This window comes from Myodes glareolus, chromosome 27 (assembly GCF_982192425.1).
Source record: "Myodes glareolus chromosome 27, mMyoGla1.1, whole genome shotgun sequence".
NCBI lineage: Eukaryota > Metazoa > Chordata > Mammalia > Rodentia > Cricetidae > Myodes > Myodes glareolus.
This window is the reverse complement of record NC_142052.1, coordinates 11,772,601-11,794,072: the sequence shown is the minus strand read 5'-3', so window position 1 is coordinate 11,794,072 and position 21,472 is coordinate 11,772,601. Positions and strand designations below refer to the sequence as shown.

At 41.0% G+C, this 21,472-nt stretch overlaps 2 protein-coding genes across 5 annotated transcripts in view; one reads left to right on the top strand and one right to left on the bottom strand.

The window, feature by feature from the left end:
• The window catches only part of Rundc3b (RUN domain containing 3B), a 151,218-nt gene extending 129,878 nt beyond the window's left edge, over positions 1–21,340 (bottom strand). For 2 of the 4 annotated variants that reach the window (XM_048433597.3, XM_048433598.3), the window contains exons 1-2: positions 20,938–21,338; positions 2,124–2,239 (exon numbers count right to left, since the gene is read on the bottom strand). In XM_048433597.3, coding sequence (XP_048289554.3) covers positions 2,124–2,239; positions 20,938–21,062 — 241 coding nt within the window. In that variant the 5' untranslated portion in view covers positions 21,063–21,338. Of the gene's footprint in view, positions 1–2,123; positions 2,240–20,937 lie in introns of all 4 variants that reach the window. The other 2 variants (XM_048433599.3, XM_048433600.3) reach the window with 2 other exon arrangements.
• LOC125399935 (ATP-dependent translocase ABCB1) overlaps positions 1–21,472 on the top strand; it is a 155,337-nt gene that overhangs the window by 34,141 nt on the left and 99,724 nt on the right. The gene's annotated exons all lie outside the window — the stretch shown is intronic.

Genomic DNA, 21,472 nt, shown 5'->3' with positions numbered 1-21,472 from the left:
CTTTTCAAAACAGGGTGTTCTGTGTAGCCCTAGTTGTCCTGGAACTGGCTCTGTAGACCAGGCTGGCCTCAAACTCAGAGATCTGCCTGTCTCGGCCTCCTGAGGGCTAAGATTAATGGCATTTGCTACTACTACACAGCTCTACTGATAGTTTTTTAAAATGTATTTTGTGAAACAATCATATTACAAATGGTAATCGGGGGGACTTTCATAAGACAAAGTACTTGTGAATATTATAATACATTTTATTTCATGTGCTATTTAGTCATAAATTTTAGTATTAAAAATGATTATCACACAAGTAAAAATTCTAACAATATTTCAAAATACATCCATATTCTTCACTTTCATAAAAGCATAATTTGCATTAAAATATTTTCATGGCAGAAACTGAGAAAATATAGAAATGCAAAAATGAAAAGCAGTAACACTTTTACCCATGAAACAATTAAGTTTAACAGAAAAGGCAGTGATGAGGCTATGGGCTCCGCTTTAACTGCGCGATTCTCAATGAATTAGAATGTTTGTTCCCATGTTAATTCATTTCCTCAAATGATGTAAAACTAAGCATAAACTTCTCATCAGCATTGAAAAGCATAGAGCAGAATTAACCCTCAGACTCCAATTCGAAGTTTCTGTAAACTACCAGAACAATTTGTGGTTAAACGTAAAACTGTATCATTAAGGCTTCTTAAAAGGTGAAAACCAAAGCAAAGCCATCTAGCAACCAAGTTGTTTCTTGAAGACCAGATAACGGAATTGATGGAATAAAGTTGTTACTTTTTGTTATTAAGACATACTATATAATTCTCGGTTTTCATTAATTATATTTTAAATACTATCTGTTTTTGAGACAGGGCCTTATTACGTAGCCTCAAGTGGCCTGGAATTCACTATGTAGATCAGGCTGGCTTCAAACTCAGAGATTCAGCTGCCTTTGTCTTCTGAGTGCTGGGATTAAAGGCATGCATCACCATACCCGGCTTTAGATATTAGTTTCCAATTTAAAATATGTGACTTCTGAGACAATGCTTCCCATAAACCCTTTAAATTAAAAAATGGCTTATTCTTCACAATTCCACGCATATATATTTGGATCATACCCCACTTTTCCTCTCTTGTATCCTTCTTCCACCAAATCCCTTCTTCACTCTCCTACTTCGCTTTGTTTTACGTGTGATCCACTGCATCTAACTAGGACCAGGGTTGTTTGAATACGCATGGGTACAGGTTATTTACTTGAGCAAAGGCAGTTACTACTAACTACACTGACACCCTTCAGATTTTAAATGAGTCCTATTTAGAATATAAACATGCTTACTGATTAAAAAACAAAGTCAAAATCATACTTTTTGGTACTTATTGCTCAAGCTTTCAACTGTATCTAATTTACGGAATAAATAATAAACGTATCAATTTAATGCTTAAAACCAGTAAGTAAGCTTAAGATATGTCAGCACTTAAGCTTTGAGTGTGAATACTTTGACAAGAGGCTTTGTCCTTCTGTAAGGCAATAGATATACTTAAGTTTAAAATTTTTTAGACTTAATTATTTTACCTTATGTATATGAATACTTTTGCCTCTGTGCATGTATCTGTACCATGCTTATGGCTGTTGGAACGCCTGTAATCAGAGTTATGCATGTTTTTAAGTCATCATAAGAGTGCTGGGATAAAACCCAGGTCCTCCGTGAGAGCAACGAATGCTCTTAACTGCAGAGCAAACTCTCCGTCATCACACTTTTGCTTTGTTTTGAGACAGGGTTACACTATGCATCCATGCTTGGCCTGGAACTCCCTCTATAGATGAGGCCAACTTTGAACTCACACAAATCCATCTGCATTCTCTCTCTCAAGAGCTGAGATTAAAGGCATGTGACACCATATCCATACTCAACATTAGCAATGATTTCTAGAAATGAGTGTAAATATTAAAAATAGATGCCTTTTAAATGACATTGACCTAATGATCAGATGTTAAGAAGCCAGATTTGTGCTGTTGTGTTTTTTTTTAAGTGTAGCATGATTGCTACCTAAACCACAACAGACTGTAAGATTTCTCAAAGTTTATTTCCCTGCAAGGAATTTGTTAGGAAGAATGACTAAGATATTAATGTTGTTACCTTTTAGTCGATGACTTAGAATTTGTTCCAGAACAGCTGCAAAATTATTAAATTCAGGAGAAGAATCATCAATTGTTTCAAAGCAAGACCGATCAATCAGGGTCTTCACAGAAAATCTATGAAAAAAAAGATGATTATTAGTTTTAGAGAGAGTAAATCCATTTGCTTAAGTATAAAAAGAGTTAGAAGGTATTTGGAAAAGAATCCTGAAACTTTTGTTTATCCAATGTGCTCTGTAACTCGAAAGTTTTACAGAAGACGGGCTTCCATATGCCAGTTACTGCTAGAGTCTGAATGCTGGTACTCTCCAAGATCCTACAATGCTGGGGAGGCCAGGGCAGCGGCATCAGCAGCTAGGTCTTGGAGAAGGAAGGGCTCTCCTATTAGTATCTTTGTAGAAGAGGCTCAGGGGAGCTTGACCGCCTCTTCTGCTGTGAAATGACATAGAAGGCCAACAGGAGGACAGGCCCTTGGTGTACTGTAGTGAGAATGGGCTCTTGGTGGACCTGTAGTACCTGGCGCCTTGGCGGTGGTGTCTCCAAAGCTGGAAACAATACATTTGTTTTCCACAGGGAGGCAGGGTCAGACAGATCTCTGTGAGTTTTAGGCCAGCTACAGAGCTAGTTCCAGGATAGCCAAGGCTACACAGAGAAACCCTGTCTCAAAAAACCAAAACAAAAAAAATTTTTTATTACAATCATTTATTTACTTATTTACTTCTGTTTGTTTGTCTGTGTGTACACATGGTCATGCAGTTCACACAATACGCGTGTGGAGGTCAGAGTCAGCTTTACTGTCTGACCATGTAGGTCTTGTGAACTGAACTCAGGCCATCACAGCCGGCAGTCAGTGCCTAAGACTCTTCCTTAGAAAACAACGGTGTCAGCCGGGCAGTGGTGGCACAAGCCTTTAATCCCAGGACTCAGGAGGCAGAGGCAGGTGGATCTCTGTGAGTTTGAGGCCAGCCTGGTCTACAAGAGCTAGTTCTGGGACAGGCTCCAAAACTACAGTGAAACCCTGTCTCAAAAAAAAAAAAAAAAACAAAAAAACGACCCGTGTTAGATAGTTTTGCCTAACTGAGGTCATGAACAGAAATATTTTTGGAAGGTCAGGGAGGCTATAGTATTTTATTGTCTAGGAATATGTGGTAGTTTGAATGAGAAAACCCGGAGTCTCAGGCATGTGATCTCCAGTTGGTGGAACTGTTTGAAAAGGCTTACTTAGGAAGTGGACTTGCTGGAGGAAATATGATACTAGAGGTAGCCCTTGAGAATTTAAAGATTCACACCATTCCAAGTTAGCTCTCTGGGTTTCCTGCATCTTGAAGCTCTGTAGCTTCCGGCCTGCTGCTATGCCTCCACTCTGCTACCTAGGACTCCCCCTCTGAACCATACGCCCAAATACATTCTTTCTTCATAAGTTACCTCAGTCGTGGTGTCTCAACATAACCACAGAAAAGTAACTAATACAAATGAATTTTTAATTTACAGTATTTTCAACTTACAAGGTCCATGAATTTGAAATAAAATCAAGAAATGGTATATGAGGGGGGTGTTGGAGAGAGGAAAGGAAATGGGAAAATTAAGTAATTATATGATACTCTCAAAAAAATAAAAAAATTAAACAGCAATTTTTAAAACAAAACTTGTCCTTAGCATAGTGATATAAAGCTGCAAAAATGAGTGTGAGCATGTACAGGCAAGTTTTATGTCAACTTGACGCACGCTAGAGTCATTTGGGAAGAGGGTACCTCAACTAAGAAAATGCTCCTACCACGCTGGCCTATAGGCAAGCCTGCGAAGCATTTTCTTAATTAGTGATTGAGGTGAGGGCCCAGTCCACTGTTGTCAGCCATCCCTGAGCGCTGATCCTGCGTTGTACAAGAAAGCACGCTGAATAAGCCATAAGGAGCATGCAGTAAGCAGCTCCCCTCCATGGCCTCTACATCAGTTGCTGCCTCTAGGTTCCTGCCTTGTTTGAGTTCCTGTGCTGTCTTCAATGGTGGACTGTGATGGGAAGCTGTCAGCTGAAATAAACCCTTTTTATTCCCCGAGTTGCTCTGGTCATGCCGTTTTCTCATAACCCTAGCTAAGAAAAGGCAGACACCACACAGAAATCATCTTAGTAGAAAAAAAAATTACATTTTCTGTGATCTTTATAAATTTTTGTTTTATCAAACTCTTTAAAAAATTATCTAATTGGCTAATTATAGAAAAATGAAAAAGTAAAATAGCATAGTATGGAATATTCTAACTTAAAATACTGGAAACATTAAGAATTAAATTTCCTCACTTTGTCTCAGTCTCCTCCTGTCTGACCTTGGCAAACTCTGTATTTGAATCACTCCCCGCATTTTTAGTCAATCCAGCTTTCTCTTGAATGCCATACAAACACTCATAAGCATATGCTATAGAAACTTAATGTAAAGAGTAGAATCCTCTCTCCCACGTTACTGAGAGACCATTTCGCTCATTGTTTGGCTGCTAGTGTCTCTTCTCTTCAGCAATAACGAAGGGGGTTCACTTTCCATGAAGTAGAGAGACAGGGTTTGTTGCGTTTGCCGGTTACAAAAGTGTTTGAAAGCGAGGTGGCAAAGCTGTTGTTGGCATCTCTCATGAGCACCTATCAACAAAACGAGATCCCACAACGACCACACCAGTTCTTCCCAAGTTAGCATCTCCACTCAGCACAAACACCTAGTGCCAAATCAGATGAAGTCAGCCACCCTGCCAGCCTTACAACGGTTCCGACTGCCGGCAGCTCTCCACCTTGCGTCCCTTACTCCAGTGAAGCATCTCTGACAGGTCCTTAATATGAAGTGTGTCAGGGTCACTTCCTTTGGGACAACTCCCTCTTTTCTATCAGAATCACCTTCTCAGTGATATTAACGCATGCACCTCTGCTAAGTTCCTAGAGGTGCTTATCTTGATCTTGGAAAGCAGCTATTTATCTTTCCTTTATTAATAGAATTTTTTGTTCTTTTATACATGTATATAATGCATTCTGATTACTACCCATCCCCACTCTCTCTTATTTCCTTCCCATCCTCGCCAGCCCCTCTTATTCCCCACATCTCTTTCCAGATTCATAGTTTAGAACTACCCACTAGAGCTGGTGGGCACACAATCAGAAATAACACTTCCTGTCCTAGAACCTGTTAGTTGTATGTGACCCAGGCCAGTAGGCGTAACTGATGGGGCTTTACAACTGCATGGCCATGCCATACTTAGGAAACGGCATCTCGCCACCCTCTTCCCTGCCTTTCCCCTCTGCCCCATTGCTGACTTGAGTAGAAGAAAAGGGATGTCATTTGAAACAGTAACGCGCACCATGGAGCCAACTGGACACATTCTGAAATAATGATGACAAGGTGTATTTCACCAAGAAGCCGGATTAGAACTTAGCTTGATCTCTCACAGTTTGATGAACTTCCCCTATTGCTCTCCAGGCAGCAAGTACCTTCACCATGTGAGCCATTTTACACGCCCAAGACTAACAGTACTAATAAAGGATGTACAAATTCAGCTGGAGAGATGGCTCAATGGTTAAGAGCACTGACTGCTCTTCTAGAGGTCCTGAGTTCAATTCCCCAGCAACCACATGGTGGCTCACAACCGTCTATGGTGGGTTCTGATACCTTCTTCTGGCATAAAGTCGATAGAGCATTCATATACATAAAATAAATAAATCTTTAAAAGGATTACAAATTCAAAGATAAGAGTTGTTTCTTCTACCATTTCATACTAAATTTCCTGAATTCAAGCACAGTAACTATAGCCTCTTTTGGAAAAAGAAAGTAATTTCCACTCTCAAATAGTCAACAAGGAAATGGCTATGGAGAGACACGAGAGACGGATTGATGGGTAAAGTGCATGAAGACCCGAGTTCGACCCCCCAGTCCACATGTGAAACCTGGCACAGTCACACATGCCTGTACCCCAGTGCTAGGAGGCAAAGACAGGAAGACCCCTGGGGCTTGCTGGCCAGTCTAGCCAAACTGTTAAGCTTCAGGTTCTATGAGAGAATTTGTCTTTAATAATTTTTTTTTTAAAAAATGGGAGCAATAGAAGAGACACTTGATTTCGATCTCTGGCCTCCATATGCACACGCACACATGTGCACCTACACCTCTACACTCGTGCACATACACGATAAGCTACAAAGCACAGCAAACATAATATCAAACAGTAAGCAGAATACCTGGAGATAACTGTTCAAATACAGCTAAGTTTTCTTTTTTTATATTTCATGGCAGAAATTTTCTAAGAAATCACAATTTTGTTTTCTTCTTCAAGCAACAATGTAAGAATTCTCAGCCACTATGTTTTTTTTATTTTAATCTACCAAGAAAAAGGTTTTGATGAAAAAAAATTCTTCCCATGTATCCCTTAAGCAGAGATAAACAAACTATAATGCACATGCTAAATTCAAATTAAAAGATCTCTGGGACTTTTTAAGATTTATTTTTATTTTATGAACTGCATGTATGGATATGCACTGCATGTGCCCCTAGTACATGAGAAGGCCAGAGAGGATACCTTGAAATTGGAGTTACAGACATCGTTAGCCATGATGTGGGTGATGGAAATCGAACCCTGGTCTTCTCCAAGAGCAGCAACACTCTTAACCCCTGAGCCACCTCTCCAGTCCTCTGCTTCTGGTTTTCAAAAAGCTTTCATTGTAATACAGACACATAAATACTGTGACCAACTTTTCTCATCTTTGTCATTCAGAACATTCTATTTCTCATCCTGGTTGCTGAAATTCTCATAAAGGTTCCAATTGACTTCTATATTCATGTGATTATACAAATTTTGGAGTTAATTGATTATTTTAAATCAGACTTTTGAGTTCTTTGTCAGTTTTTCATCCCTATCTATTTGGATTCAATGACTGAAGTGCTATGAACCACCGGGATAGTCAGCGCCTTCTGGTTTTCTATTTCTTCTGTTTCTATGTCTCTATTTGGGGTAAGTTTCTCTTCTGGGGCTCCGCTTAATGAACATTCTTCTTCTGAGACCTCAATTTTTGGTACCACTCAAAGTGGAAAAACCAAATTACCATACTACACCTCCAAAGCAAACTCAGAATTGGAATACAAGAAAATATATACCACGTGACCAGCCCAGAGCCCATACAGAAGTAACATTGTATGGACTGGGCAGGTGGTAGTTATGCATTTAGCGGTGTGTGTGTGTGTGTGTGTGTGTGTGTGTGTGTGTGTGTGTGTGTGTGTGTGTGAGTGTGTAACACAACAACTAAAGAAAAAGAGACCTTGAATTCCAGAGAGAGCAAGGATAGGCCACAGAGAAGTTGAAAGAAGAAAAGGGAGGGGGGAAATGATGTGATTATAATTTCAAAAATTAAAAATATATATATTATCAAGAAGATTTGGTTAAGCTGGGTGGTGGTGGCGGCGGCGGCGCACGCCTTTAATCCCAGCACTTGGTAGGCAGAGGTAGGCGGAGCTCTATGAGTTCAAGGTCAGCCTAGTCTACAAGAGCTAGTTCCGGGACAGGCTCAAAGCTACAGAGAAACTGTGTCTCAAAAAAAAAAAAACAAAAACAAAAACAAACACAAAAAACAAACTCCCCCCACCAAAAAAGAAAGATCTGGCTAGGCAACTGGAGAGATGGCTAAATCGGTTAAATCACTTACAGCACACGTATGAGAGCCTGGTCTCAGATACCAATGTTACCCACTGGTATAAAGCGGGGCCGATGAAGACAGGACAGGATTCTGGGGCTTGCTGGTGCCTGTCTAATTCCAGGCTCCATGGAACACCCTGTCCCAAGGGCATGAAGTGGAGTATGGCAGAGCAAAACACTTGCCATCTTTCTCCTCCACACGTACCTGGCACACGTGGGCATACATATGCATACATATCACTCACATTTTTTTAATTTATTACAGCCACTATGATACCAATAACCACAGAAAAGTAGAAAAGTAATGTACACCATAAAGTTAAAAGTTAATAAATGTACAAGTGTTAATAATAAAAGCAAAACCAAGGAAGAGATAGGAAAATGGAAATATATAAAACAGCACTAAACAAAAGAAAAAAGAAAAGGAAAAGAATGTTGAGGACAAGGAAAGGACCAAGAAATCAAAAAATAAAGAAAAAGTACATAAATTAAGAATATTACAGGGGCTGGAGAGATGGCTCAGAGGTTAAGAGCATTGCCTGCTCTTCCAAAGGTCCTGAGTTCAATTCCCAGCAACCACATGGTGGCTCACAACCATCTGTAATGGGGTCTGGTGCCCTCTTCTGGCCTGCAGGCATACACACAGACAGAATATTGTATACATAATAAATAAATAAATATTTAAAAAAAAGAATATTACACACAAAATCTTTTTAGAGATCTTTTATTTTATGGATATGAGTGTTTTGCCGGCATGCATATGTATGTATATATGTACCACATGCACACCAGGTGCCCACGGAGGCCAGAAGTAGCTGTCAGATCCCTAGAACTGGAGTTACAGACAGCAGTGAGCTGCTCTGTGGCTGCTGGGAACTGAACTGAGATCCTCTGCAAGAACAGTACATCCCCTTAACCACTGAGCCATCTTCCAGCTCCCATTAAAATATTTTTTAAAAATAGTGAAAGGCACCAGCAAGGCAGCTCAACCCTGACTTCTAAGTTGGACCCCCAGAACCCAATGCCATGCACCCATGCAAAACAGCCTGGCGTGATTGTTCACCTCTGTAATCCCAGCCCCAGCACTTCTATGGTACAATGGGAGGCCCGAGATAGGAGAATTAGCCAGAAACTAGAGAGGCTGCTACGGAACCAAGATGGCAGGAGATAAAAGACTCTGGGAGTTCCCCTCTGGTCTTCATAGCAGGCATACCCATTCATTCTCATTCTCTCTCTCTCTCTCTCTCTCTCTCTCTCTCTCTCCCTCCCTCCCTCTCTCTCTCTCTGCCTGCTTCTCTCAGAAACATTAAAAAAATCCTTTTTTTAAAAAAGTAAAAGTATAGTAAAAATACTAAAAAGTTTAACATTTTTGAGACACTTCTGGGTCTAATATTGGAATTCACCAGATGAAATGTGGGGGGCTAAAATTGGAGTCTACCATATTACCTCTCTGTGGCCCTGTGGTGGTCTGAATAGGAATGACCCCAGTAGGATCACCATTTTGAATGCTGGATCACCAGGGAGTGGCACTATTAGGAGTTGTGGCCTTGTTGCAGGAAGTGTGTCACTGTGGGTGGGCTGTGAGGTTTCAAAAGCTCAACCCAGCCCAGTAGTCTCTCTCTTCTTGCCACCTGTCAGATGTAGAACTCTCAGCTCCAGCACCATGTCTGCTTGCAGGCCACCTTGCTCCCCACCATGAAGATAAAGACTAAACCTCTGACTGTAAGCCAGCTCCAATTAAATCTTTTCCTTCATAAGAGCTGTCAGGGTCAGAAAGTCTCTTCAAGCAAGGGGACACTAAGACAGAAGTTGGTACCAGGAGTGGGGTGTTTCTACGACAGGCCAGACTAGGTTGCTTGTTGGTCAAATGTGGACTACGGGACTTTGGATTAGGAGAGCAGTTGAACGCTTTAAGCAGGGTTTAATGGGACATACTAGGAGAAGCAAGGAAGAGAGTGGTGTTTTGAGCAATGTAGATTACGACAGCCCAGTGCAAAGGTTTCAGAGGAGAAGAATATTAATAAGTGGCCCAGAGATAGTTCTTATGGTATTTTGGTGAAGAACATGTTTGCTTTTTGCTCTTATCTAAAAAAAAAAACTGCCTGAGGCTAAGTTGAAGAGTTTTGGGAGAGGAGGTATTAAGACAGCTTAGTACTGACTCTGTCATGTGACTATTAATGGCTACTCGTATGAACACCTATAATGATCAGGAGCATGCTGAGCAAGGAGAAATACAACATGGACAGGAGGCAGAGAAAAAGAGCGCCAGAAGAAGAGATAAATCCAGTGCTCAAAGAGACAAAATGTCTAAAGAAAAGTCTTACACTAAAAGGAATAAAAGGGGTAGTGACCTCAGGGCCAGACCCCTCCCAAAAAAGCTTCCTACTTGTAAAAAGGAATTAAAGAAAGTTTAAGACTAGTTGGGGTGGCTCACACATATAATCCCAGCATTCCTGAAGAAGCAGAGGCAGGTGGAGCTCTGATCTCAAGGCCACCCTAGTCCGCAGAGCAAGTTTCAGGACAGCCAAGATTAGGCAGCAAAGGAAACCATCAAAAACAGAAAACTTGTGAAAATGTATTTGAATGAAGGGACCATGCTCCAGCCCCAGCAAGCAGCAGAACTTGGGAGGTCCAGTCACATGGTTCTGGCTGTAGAGTCAAGGACACCAAAAAAGGTTATGGAATCTCCCTCCAAGGCCAGGCCTGTGTCAAGGATGTTCCTGCATGGTGGCTCGGAGAAACCATTGTGTGAAACTACGAAGATGAATCTGGATTGCCTTGGCGACCCCAAGAAGTTAGAAATGCCAGCCATAGGATACCTGCCAAGGACAGCTGCTAACAGGGAGCCCAAGAGAGAGAAGTGTGTTGCAGTCAACAAACTGAACAGAGGTGCAGATGTAGAAAGAGAGGATTTTGATGTCAGACATGAAGATGCAGTTTGGGATTTGCCCAACTGGTCTTACTTTTGCTCAGTATCTGCTTGCTATTATGCACCCTTCTCTACATTTCAGAATGGTAATGTATATCCCATGTCATCATATGTTGGAAGCATGTTATATGCTTTTTCATTTTAATTTTACAGGGGTTTAGAATTAAGAGATTGCAAGACTCTCAGAAGAAACTTTAAACTTTGTACTTTTTTTTAAGTGGGGCAGTAGTGGCACACGCCTTTAATCCCAGCACTCAGGAAGCAGAGGGAGGTGGGTCTCTGTGAGTTCAAGGCCAGCCTGGTCTACAAGAGTTAGTTCCAGGACAGGTTCCAAAGATACAAAGAAACCCCGTCTCGAAAGACAAAAACAAAACAAAACAAAACAAAAAAACCTTTGTACTTTTAAACAGTGTTGAGACTGTTATAGACTACAGGGACTTCTGAAGTTGGACTGAATGCAGCTTTTCATTATGGGCTAAAAGTTTATGGGGGGCCAGGGATTGAAATGTGGTAGTTTGAATAGGAATGGTCCCCATAGTCTCATAAATCTGAATGCTTGCTCATCAGCAAGTAGCACAATTGGGAGGTGTAGCCTTGTTGAAGAAAGTGTGTCACTGATGGTGGGTGAATTGTGAGGTTTCAGAAGGTCAAGCCAGACCTGGTTCACTGTCTCTTCCTGCTGCCTGCCAATCTGGATGTAGAATTCTCAGCCACCTCTCCACCTCACCATGTCGGCCTGTGTGTCATCATGCTGTGGTCATGGTGACTCTTCACAGCAGTGGAAATCCTAAGACAGTATCAGTTCTTACAGCATCTACCCTGCATCTGGGAGGAAATGGGATATTGGGCAATGCCCTGGACAAGGGATAGAGCTCACAGTCCTTCCTCAAAGCAAACAAGTAATACGGAGACAGCTTGGGAGGTAAGCAGTCAGTAGGCGCAGGCTTGGCGCTCTCAGTTTCCACAGTAATCTATAGTATTTTGTGCTTATCTTTGAATGGAGTCACTGACCTTGCTCTTCAGTCCGAACCTTCTGATATTAAAACTGGTGAGAAGGGGTGGAGTTGCTATTGAGAGAGATCCCTGTCCAAACCTTCCCTTTTTAAGACTGTCTCTCTCAACCAAACTGCAGAGTGTCAGGACTGCTGACCTGACGGCTCACTCTTCTCAGGTCCCGGCAAAGGGCATTCCCAAATCAGAGGCCTTCTCCCGAACCGGTGTCTGATGTAACACTCTGAGATAGACGACATTTGATGCACTATGCTTCTTTTCTAATGCTGGGATCCACAGGAGCCACACTCACACCAACCCAGTCCTCCCTAGACACTACCCTAGATTTAAGGCTTGTAAGAACTGGGCTTATCCTGAGGGTAGAAATGGCACCGTCTGTTTTCCCCAGAGGTCCTCTACTTTGTCTTCTTCCCGAGGTTAAGTTGGAGCGATGGACACCATCCTTCAGTCCCATCCCCTCTTTCTCCCTTCAGGATTTAGCTTCCCTTTACCTCTCTGACTCCTCTCATTTAAGGAGTTCATGATGGGGGATCATCTAGTCTGTTACCATACCCTAAAACTAAGTAAATGTGTTAGATGCTAGACAGACATGTGTTGTGGGGTTTATAAAATGCATTAAAATTTTAAACTGTTTTAATATTCATTCCAAAGGAATGTAAGTTAAATATATACATAGGAAAGGCAAAATAACATGTAACCAACATGCTGACAGAAACTAAAACAGTAGACAAATGTTACTCTGAAAGTCCTTTACTAATATGTAAGATAAAGTATAAAAAAGTTTAAAAATTCAAATATAATGATAACATTAGATGTAAGTTAAGCTAAGAACCCTACATAAAAATCTACCAGACTAGACAAAATACAGAATTCCATTGTATGCTGTTCATGAGGCTTGGAAGTCGGTTCAGACTGGGAGCACTCACATAGCTTCTTGAGGCCCCACATCACACACAAAAACAAAACTTTCTCATCTTACAAGAAAACTTTTAAATATAATACCAGAAAAAGTAAAAGTACAGACAAAGTTATACAAATCATAACTACAGCTATTTTGACAATTTTAGCAACTGACAAAGTAACCTTGAAGGAAATAGTTTTGTTAGAGAAATAAAGGGATAGATCTTGATGACAAATGCATCAAGCAACAAGGAAAAGATTACAATTATACACACAGTATACTCACTATTCTAGGGCTAGAGAGACGGCTCAGCAGTGAAGCGTACTGACTGCTCTTCCAGAGGATCCTTGTTCAATTCCCAATATCCACACGGCGGCTCACAACTGTCTGTAACTTCAGTCCCAGAGGATATGACACACTCACACAGACATACATGCAGGCTAAACATTAATGCACATAAAAATAAACAAATCTTTTTTAAAAAATTTCAGTTCTAAATACATGCTCAGTAATACAGCAAATATATATCGTAATACAGCATATATACATACACACATATATACGTATATACGTAACATGGAAAAATAGACAGATATAAACCCAGGTGCCTCTCCCATATTACTAGATAGACTAAGTACACAAAAACTAGTAAGGATAGGCAAGTTATGAATGACATAACACACTAGACATAGATGGTGTGCACAAAACAATCAACAGAAAGTGCAAATACACAGAAACCACTCATGGATGCTAGCCATATGTTGTTAGGTCATAACGCAACCACCAATGAAATTCCAAATGCTTGAAATTCTTCAGAATATCGTCTTTTCAGTATGGAATTAAGTTTAAAACAGTTGGTAAAAGATAACTAGAATAACTTTACCTGAAAATTAAAGAACTATTTTTTTAAAAAAAAATCCATCATAAGACGGAGAAAACTAACAAAATACAAAGATGATTCTGTGAAAAAAGATCAATACCATCTATAAAGCCTTAGCCAGGGAAACAGTGAGGAAGATACCATTTCAGGATTGAAACTGGAAAATCTCTACACATGTTTAAACAATAACAAGGCATTAGCTCTCTCACACTCGGGAGATGCTGAGGCAGGCGGATTCTGAGTTTAAGGTGCCTGGGACACATATACAGCAACATCCTGCCTCAAACAGAAAAAGTAAGAAGACATTAAGAGAAGCCTGAATACATGTGATGATATAGAAACTTATTTTGCCCCCCAAAATTGCTAGAAATGATTAAAAGAAACCAGAAATCTGAGTTGTTAGTACCTATTAAATAAAATGAGTCTGTCATTAATTTTCCCACAGAATTTAATTTTTATTTCCACAAAGAAATCTGTGGTCTAGATTGCAACCTGGTGAATTGCCCTGTATTATCAAAGAAAGAAATAGTATCACTCTTTCAAAAACTATGTAGAACAGGGGGAAAAAAGACAATGAAATCTTATTAAAACTAGATGACCACATAATGAGAAAGGATAAGTACAGACCAATCTCTCCCATGAGTAAGTGTGTAAAAATCCCAGATATTACCTCAACTAAATGCCCAGAAATTTCAAAAATATAATCTACCCACTGGTGCTTTATTCCAAAGCAGTCTGACATGTAAACGTTAAACAACAGAATTTATTACATGAACAGGAAAAAAGAGTGGGCATCATGTTTAATCTTGCCAGGAAAAAAAAAAAGAGCATTTGACAACAACATAGTATTCAGTACCTACTTTAAAATCTTAGGATTCTAGAAATAGTAGAGAAGGAAAATCTGCTGCGAACACCCACTGAAGCCATGAAATCTTTACTGCTCTTTAACACTGTTAGGGATCTTAGCCAGGGCTGTGAGGAACGAGATCAGGAAAGCGGAGACCGATTGAAAACGAGGAACTAAAACATGCAAAGGCGACTTCTGATCAATCTTTTCAAACTGCAGGAAAGCCACTAGAATTAACAAATAAATCTTGTGGAGACCATGGATTCAAGTCTGCTATGTTTAAAGAAAAACTGTGTGTCTTCATACCAGCAAAAGTGGGAAAATACAATGGTTCTGGTTACATTAATATAAAAATATATCCAGTACACAAGAATAAATTTGGCAAGAGATTTATAATGCCTATGTATCCTAAAGTCATATCTATTTTCGAGAAACATAATATTTAAATATAGAAAAGCATTTCTTGTGTTTATTGAATATATATGTCTTAATATTACAGATATAAAAGTTTACCAAAAAACCTGATTTATAGAATAAGTGCAAGCATAAGAAAAAATCCCAGATTCCTATTGATAGTTAATGGTAGCTGGAAGAGGGGCTATCATTTTCCTCAGTGGTCCATCCATTGTTAATATGTCCATAGTCTAATAAACGACAGCCCATCCACACTTATAAAAGCAATCTTAACTAAATTCAATGGGTCACTCCAGACTGTGGTGGTGCACACCTTTAATCCCAGCACTCGGGAGGCACAGGCAGGTGGATCTCTGTGAGTTCGAGGTCAGCCTGGTCTACAAGAGCTAGTTCCAAGGACAGGCACCAGAGCTACAGAGAAACCCTGTCTCGACAAACCAGGAAAAAAAATTAATGAGTCATAATAAAAAAAAAAGCAATCAAACAAATGACATCTAAACACAAGGGGGATCTCTGGGCGGAAGGTTCTGTGGGGAGCATCAGAGGGATGTGACAGGGAGATGGAAGTCCAAGAAATGACCAAGATGCGTTTTATACATATTAAAAGTTGTCAAGTTTTAAACTCCCAGATTGTTTTTCATGGAACCTGATCAGTAGGTTACACAATTTAGCTGACAAAGGGCTAAGAGGAGGTTGATCTTCATATATAGAGCTGGAAATTTGATTATCAAATGGCAAGATGTATTATAAAGCAATAGTTATTAAGACAGTATGATATGATTTCAAAGAGAAACAAATAGACTAATGAAATGAGAGACAGAGCCCAGAAACAGAAGCAGAAAGGTCCTATGACCTAATTTAAGGCAAAAGTAACATTTGAAGGTATCAGACACAATATGATCTTTTCAAGAAGTGGTACTAGGTCAACCGATTTTTTTTCGTAAATTTTATGATTTATTTATCTTTTATGTGCATTGGTGTGAAGGTGTCAAATCCCCTGGAACAGGATTTTCAGACAGTTGTGAGTTGCCACGTGGGTGCTGGGAATTGAACTCGGGTCCTCTGGAAGAACAGTCAGTGCTCTTAACCGCTGAGCCATTTCTCCAGCCCGGTGAACTGATTTTTTTAAGGACAATATTTAATCCTGGGCCCCACACTTAACACCACAAATACAAAGGATCTACAAATGGATTGTTGATATAAATGCCTAAAGCAAAACAACAGAGATTTAGAAGAAAATGAGAGTATTTGATCACTTGGGAGGAAGCAGACTTAATAAACTGGTCAGAATTAAGCATGAAGGAAATTTACAGACAGCTTTATAATTAACGAATTCTCTTCACATTGTAGAGTTAAAAAAAAGTCAACAAATAGGAGGAAGAAAAATGCATTGAGTACCATGTTTACGCTATGCAAACTTCTGAACATGCATATTTTAAGTCAACACGATTTTCAGTGGCAGAGGAGCTAGTTCAGTCAGTATAGTATGTGACTTGTAAGCAAGAGCATGCTAGTTCAATCTGCAGAATCATGTTAAAAACAAACAAACAAGTAATCAAAAATCCCAGGCATGACATAGTGCGCTTGTAATCCTAGGGCTAGGGAGGCAAAAAGATCCCTGAGGCTCACTAGCCAGCCAATTTAGCTTACTTGGTGACCTCCATGCCATTGCTAGCCCCTATTTCACAAAATAAGGGTAGACAGTGTTTGGGGAATGACACCTGAGACTGACCTTGGTCCATCACATGCATTTATACTCGCAAAAACATGTACACACATGCAGATACATATGTTAAATTATATTTGAGATGGAGAGGTATAGTAGAACTGAATAAACTATCACAATGTTCTACATATATTTTTGGAAATTGGTCTCAAAATCAACACTATCAGCTGTCTAAGACAAAGATAAAGTTGTACGTTACATTTCCTGTGCCCAATAAATGCCAAGGGGCCAACTGCCTAGAACTAGGCAACCGTTGACACTGGAATAAAACAGGTCCTTCTCTCACCGAAGTCTTCACAAAGTAAGCTACACTTGTGATACACATTGCTCCTGATAAGAGCACCAAGAAGAGCCTCTGTGATTGCTTATCTTAACTCTCAATGAAAACCGAAGTAATCAGTGCATAACTCAAGCAAATAATAACTAAGAATAGGTTATTGTGTTCAAAGGATATTGCTGTCAATATATTCAGGAAAAGTTCATATACCTACATTTGAACGCCTACAAAGTTCAAGAGCTGATTGACGAATATCTAAAATGCTAAGCGTGCTAAAGACCTGTCAGCTAACTTGTGCCTCTGGGCTCAGGTATCCCCTTTCCTGGTTCACAACAAAGATAGTCAGCAAGTCAGGATGTGACGTGTAAAGCAAAGGGATTCTGGGAACACACCTTAAAGAAACAACAGTGAAACCAATAGGAAGAAACAGCAAGTGGCAAAAACAAAGAACTCTAAACACAGGTCTTATGGGGCCATTTAGCAAACCATACTAAGGTACCTTAAGAGTCTCCAAGGACAGCCACTGTACAGAGCATGCATTCATCCAGAATATAGGTACCAGTAAGTTATGACATTCTTCTCTAAAGAGAGTAGATTGTTTCTTTTGTTAAGTCATGTATCTCAAATGTCTAACCACTGTTTATTGTGCGTTAATTTACAAGCTTCATTATACAGAAGGCTATATTCCACAGTAAGTGCTGACAGATGGCAGTAGTACAGTTGAGGTGAGAATTTTAAGCTAGGAGTGGACATCAGTTACATATAAAATATGAACTCTATTCCTTGACCACACTTAAGAAATGTGGTACTGTTCTCATTTGAAATAATACTGGTGTGAAATAATATTTGACCTATAGAAAATGATATTTCACGTTATTAAAGTATTTTAATTATGAAATCATCCTTTGTCTCTAACCTGCTTAACTTATTATATGAAGTTGAAAATATGAAACTTCTGCCCTGGCAATGCTGAAGCATGCACAGGCAGCCCGTAAATGTCGGTTCTGTTGAACTTGTCCATATTGGGTTTCGTGGTCTAAGTTGATGAGGACGACTGACCAGGTCTCTTCTTCTAGAGGGCACTGGATCTCATTACAGATTGTTGTGAGCCACCATATGGTTGCAGGAATTGAACTCAGGAGGTTTGGAAGAGCAGGTAGTGCTCTTAACCGCTGAGCCATCTCTACCATCTTCTTAAATCACCCTTGTAATTTTATCCACAAGATAGGAAATGTATTATTTATTTTTGACGAGGAGTGACTTTTAACTACTGCCTTAGTTGGGGCTTCTATTGATGCGGTGAAACACCATGACCAAAAAGAAAGTTGGGGAGGAAAGGGTTTATCTGGTTTACACTAATCTCTGTTCAGCACAGAAGGGAGTCTGGACAGGACTCACAAGAGGCGGGATCCTGGAGGCAAGAGCTGATGCAGAGGCCATGGTGGGAGCTGCTATTTGTTTACTTATGGCTTGGTCAGTCTGATTCTAATAGAACTCAGGACCACCTGCCCGGGGTGGCGCCACACCCAATAGGCTAAGCAATTAAGAAAATGCCCTACAGGATTGCCCACAGCTGGATCTTACAGAGGCCTTTTTCTCAATTGAGGCTCCCCCCCCCCCTCTTTGATGACTCCAGCCTGGGTCAAGCAGACATAAAACTAGGCAGTGCAACAACTAACTTCAAAGTTTGTAAATGTTCAAAAATGTGTATTTTAGTATTTTATATAACATTATAAACTGAAAGGTGAATTAGATTTTCATTTTGAACTAAGGTGAAAGAAATCCATCAGCCTGGAAAGACATAAGCTTGAACTGCAGAGATGGCTCTGAGACCTGGCTGTTGTTCCGGGGGGTTGTGGTTTGATTCCCAGCACCCACGAGGCAGCTCACAATTGTCTGTAACTCCAGTTCCAGAGCATCTGACACATCTTTTAGCCTTAGAGCGCAGTACACACACAGTAGCACTGACAGACATGTAAGCAAACCACCCATACATAAAATAAAAAATTTAAACGTCTTTGAAAATGCATAAACTTAAAAACAACAGCAAAAATGACCAACACCTGAATTTCTATGGATTAAAACTGCAAGTTAAAAAATCCCAAAGGCAGGCCCAGCCTGATGCACAGGATTGAAATCTTAGTGCTTCAGAGGCAGAGACAGGCAGATCTCAGAGAGTTTGAGGCCAGTCTAACCTACATAGCAAGTTCCTGGCCAATGAAGACTACATAGCAAAGCCATGCGGCAAAAAAGAGGGACAGGAGAAATAAAGTTCTAAAAAATAAGTTTCTTTACACAAAACAGAGTAACGAAAATCAGTCTATAAATATTTTGGAGCTGAGTGTGAAAAATTTAAAGTTCTCAAATGTCCTACTTTCTCCACAGTACACTCTATGGGGAAAAAAAGCTAGAAACTTATTTGCTGAGATAAGCACAATACAACGGTTTTAGTACATAATACATAAATGTTTTCTCTAACAAACAGAAGTAATTATAGACATGCACAACCATAATGAACCAAAACTCAATTCAGCTCTCTTCCTGCCTGTTCTACATAACCAAACAGCCTAATTCCAAAATCCAAAACAGTAACAATACTGTAGATGGTTTTAAATCTATAGAATTATATAGTTGTATGATATGGCATTGAGCCTAAACTGTAACTATACCTAACTTTTTAAGGAAAAGAAAAAGCATTATTGTGCAAGTATAAGATACAATACATAGTAGTGGGGGGGTTGGTTTTGTTTTTCCTGGTTTTATGAATTTCAGTTTTCCCAGAACATCAATTAAAAAAAAATCACAAAACGATTTAATTCAAATTCAATTCACAGTTCAAATGTTTGTTCAAAGAAATGCATGTGTCCCATCTAGCTGCTACAATGCTCTTCTATCATCATGACAGGAAAATGGGGGGGGTGGTGACATCAAAGACACTAGGTAACCGTAGCATCTACTCTGAACTTGGTTACACTTCCACTAGATCGACTTCTTCCAATCTCCAATGTCAAATGATCCAGAACTTTAACTCAGCTAGAGCTTTGATAATGACAGGAAGCATACTTAGGTTGAAAACTGCTTTGGAACTACCCTCATTTCTTTAAAAAAATTTTTTTTCGTTTTAAGATCTATTAAAGACAATATTATCCACCTAGCTTATTTTTCTATGTGCCTAACTTAGAAATTTCCCTCAATTTAAAAAAGCCTATTTGTCCCAAAAGGTTGTTTTCTACACAGCATAAATAAATGCAGTCCATATTATTTTACCACTTATAATGCAAACTGTGAGTGAAGGTCTTCCTGATAGATGAGCAGTCATTAAATCCAACATTTAAAACGTTGATTAAATATTGAGTATAACTCCTACTACATATAACTACAATCTGCTTAAAATGGTAGACACGTTTTTAAACAAGGGAAAAATTTAAAAATCAGGCATAAACAGCAGAGGAGGGAAAGACATCATTTACCTGATAATTAGAAAAGTATCACTGGTTGATGATTAAACAGGATGAAGGAACAAAATAATTTTCACTGAGCTTATTGGCTGAGTGGTTCCTAAGAAATGGATGCCTAAAATCTTATGAGAGTTAAAATTTATCCGCTTTTTCAAAATCAATTCTCTCTGAATTCTAAATTTATAGATGGTGGATATTTGTTTTTATATTTCCTAGAGGAAGGGATACATTTACAATAAGGAAGCTTTTAAGGAAGGGCAGATTTTCGAATAAATGACTGGAGATGTTCTAAGGGACTGTGTCTTCCACAGTCCCCCAAGCACCCCTGGCACTATAGTTGATGAGACTTAAACATCCGTCACGGATATGCGCGGAATGAAAGGCGTGAAAACCACAGGCCAAGGAGAGAAACCGATAGAGCAGAGCGCACTCGGATTCGGGGGCAACAGAGCGACCTCTGGACCTACAGCCGCGGCTGGCCCTTCCTCCTCCTTCCTACTCAGACTCTAGTAGAGGGCACGGTCAAAACAGATGCTCCCCGGCTCCGCCCCGGCCCCCGCCAGGCAGCCTCCCGCAGGAGGTCCAGAGCCCGAGGCAGGTCCCCAGCATCAAGGAGCGCACCTCCCCGCCCCGCCACGGGGCGCGGCGAGGGCAGAGGCCGCGGCTGCGGACCCCAGCAGCTCCCTCCCTTCCTCCACCCCACGCCGGCCCGCAGCCCCGCACCTGCACACGGTGATCAGGTTCCTCCTCTCCACCGCAGCATTGCGGGCGCTGAGGCTCTTCTTGCCACCGCCGCCTCCTCCTCCTCCGCGGCTCCCGCCCAGGCCCCCCAGGCTCCGGGAGGCCATGGCGGGCTCCCCTCCGCGCCCCCTTTGTCTCCGGCGGTCCCGCACGCCTGGCACACCTGTGTCCCGCGGCTTTCTCTCAGGACGCCGCCCCCGGGTGCGCGAGGGACCGAGGCAGGAGCCGCGAAGCAGGCAGGGTGTGGAAAGCAATGGGGCATCCGCGCCCGGTACCCCAGTTCCACGCGCGCGTGCACGCACGTACACACGCACACACACACAAACACACACAGAGACAGACACGCACGCACGGGCCACCTCCGCCCTCGTGCGCGCGCCCGCCCGCCGCCGTGCACCGGAGAAGCGCGTGCGGGGTGGGAATCGGGCGCTGCGCGACCTCCCCCGGGGACGCCGGGCTAGAGCGCGGGCGAGCCTTCCAGCTCCGCAGCGGGGCGGGGCCGCGGAGGTGAGGCCCC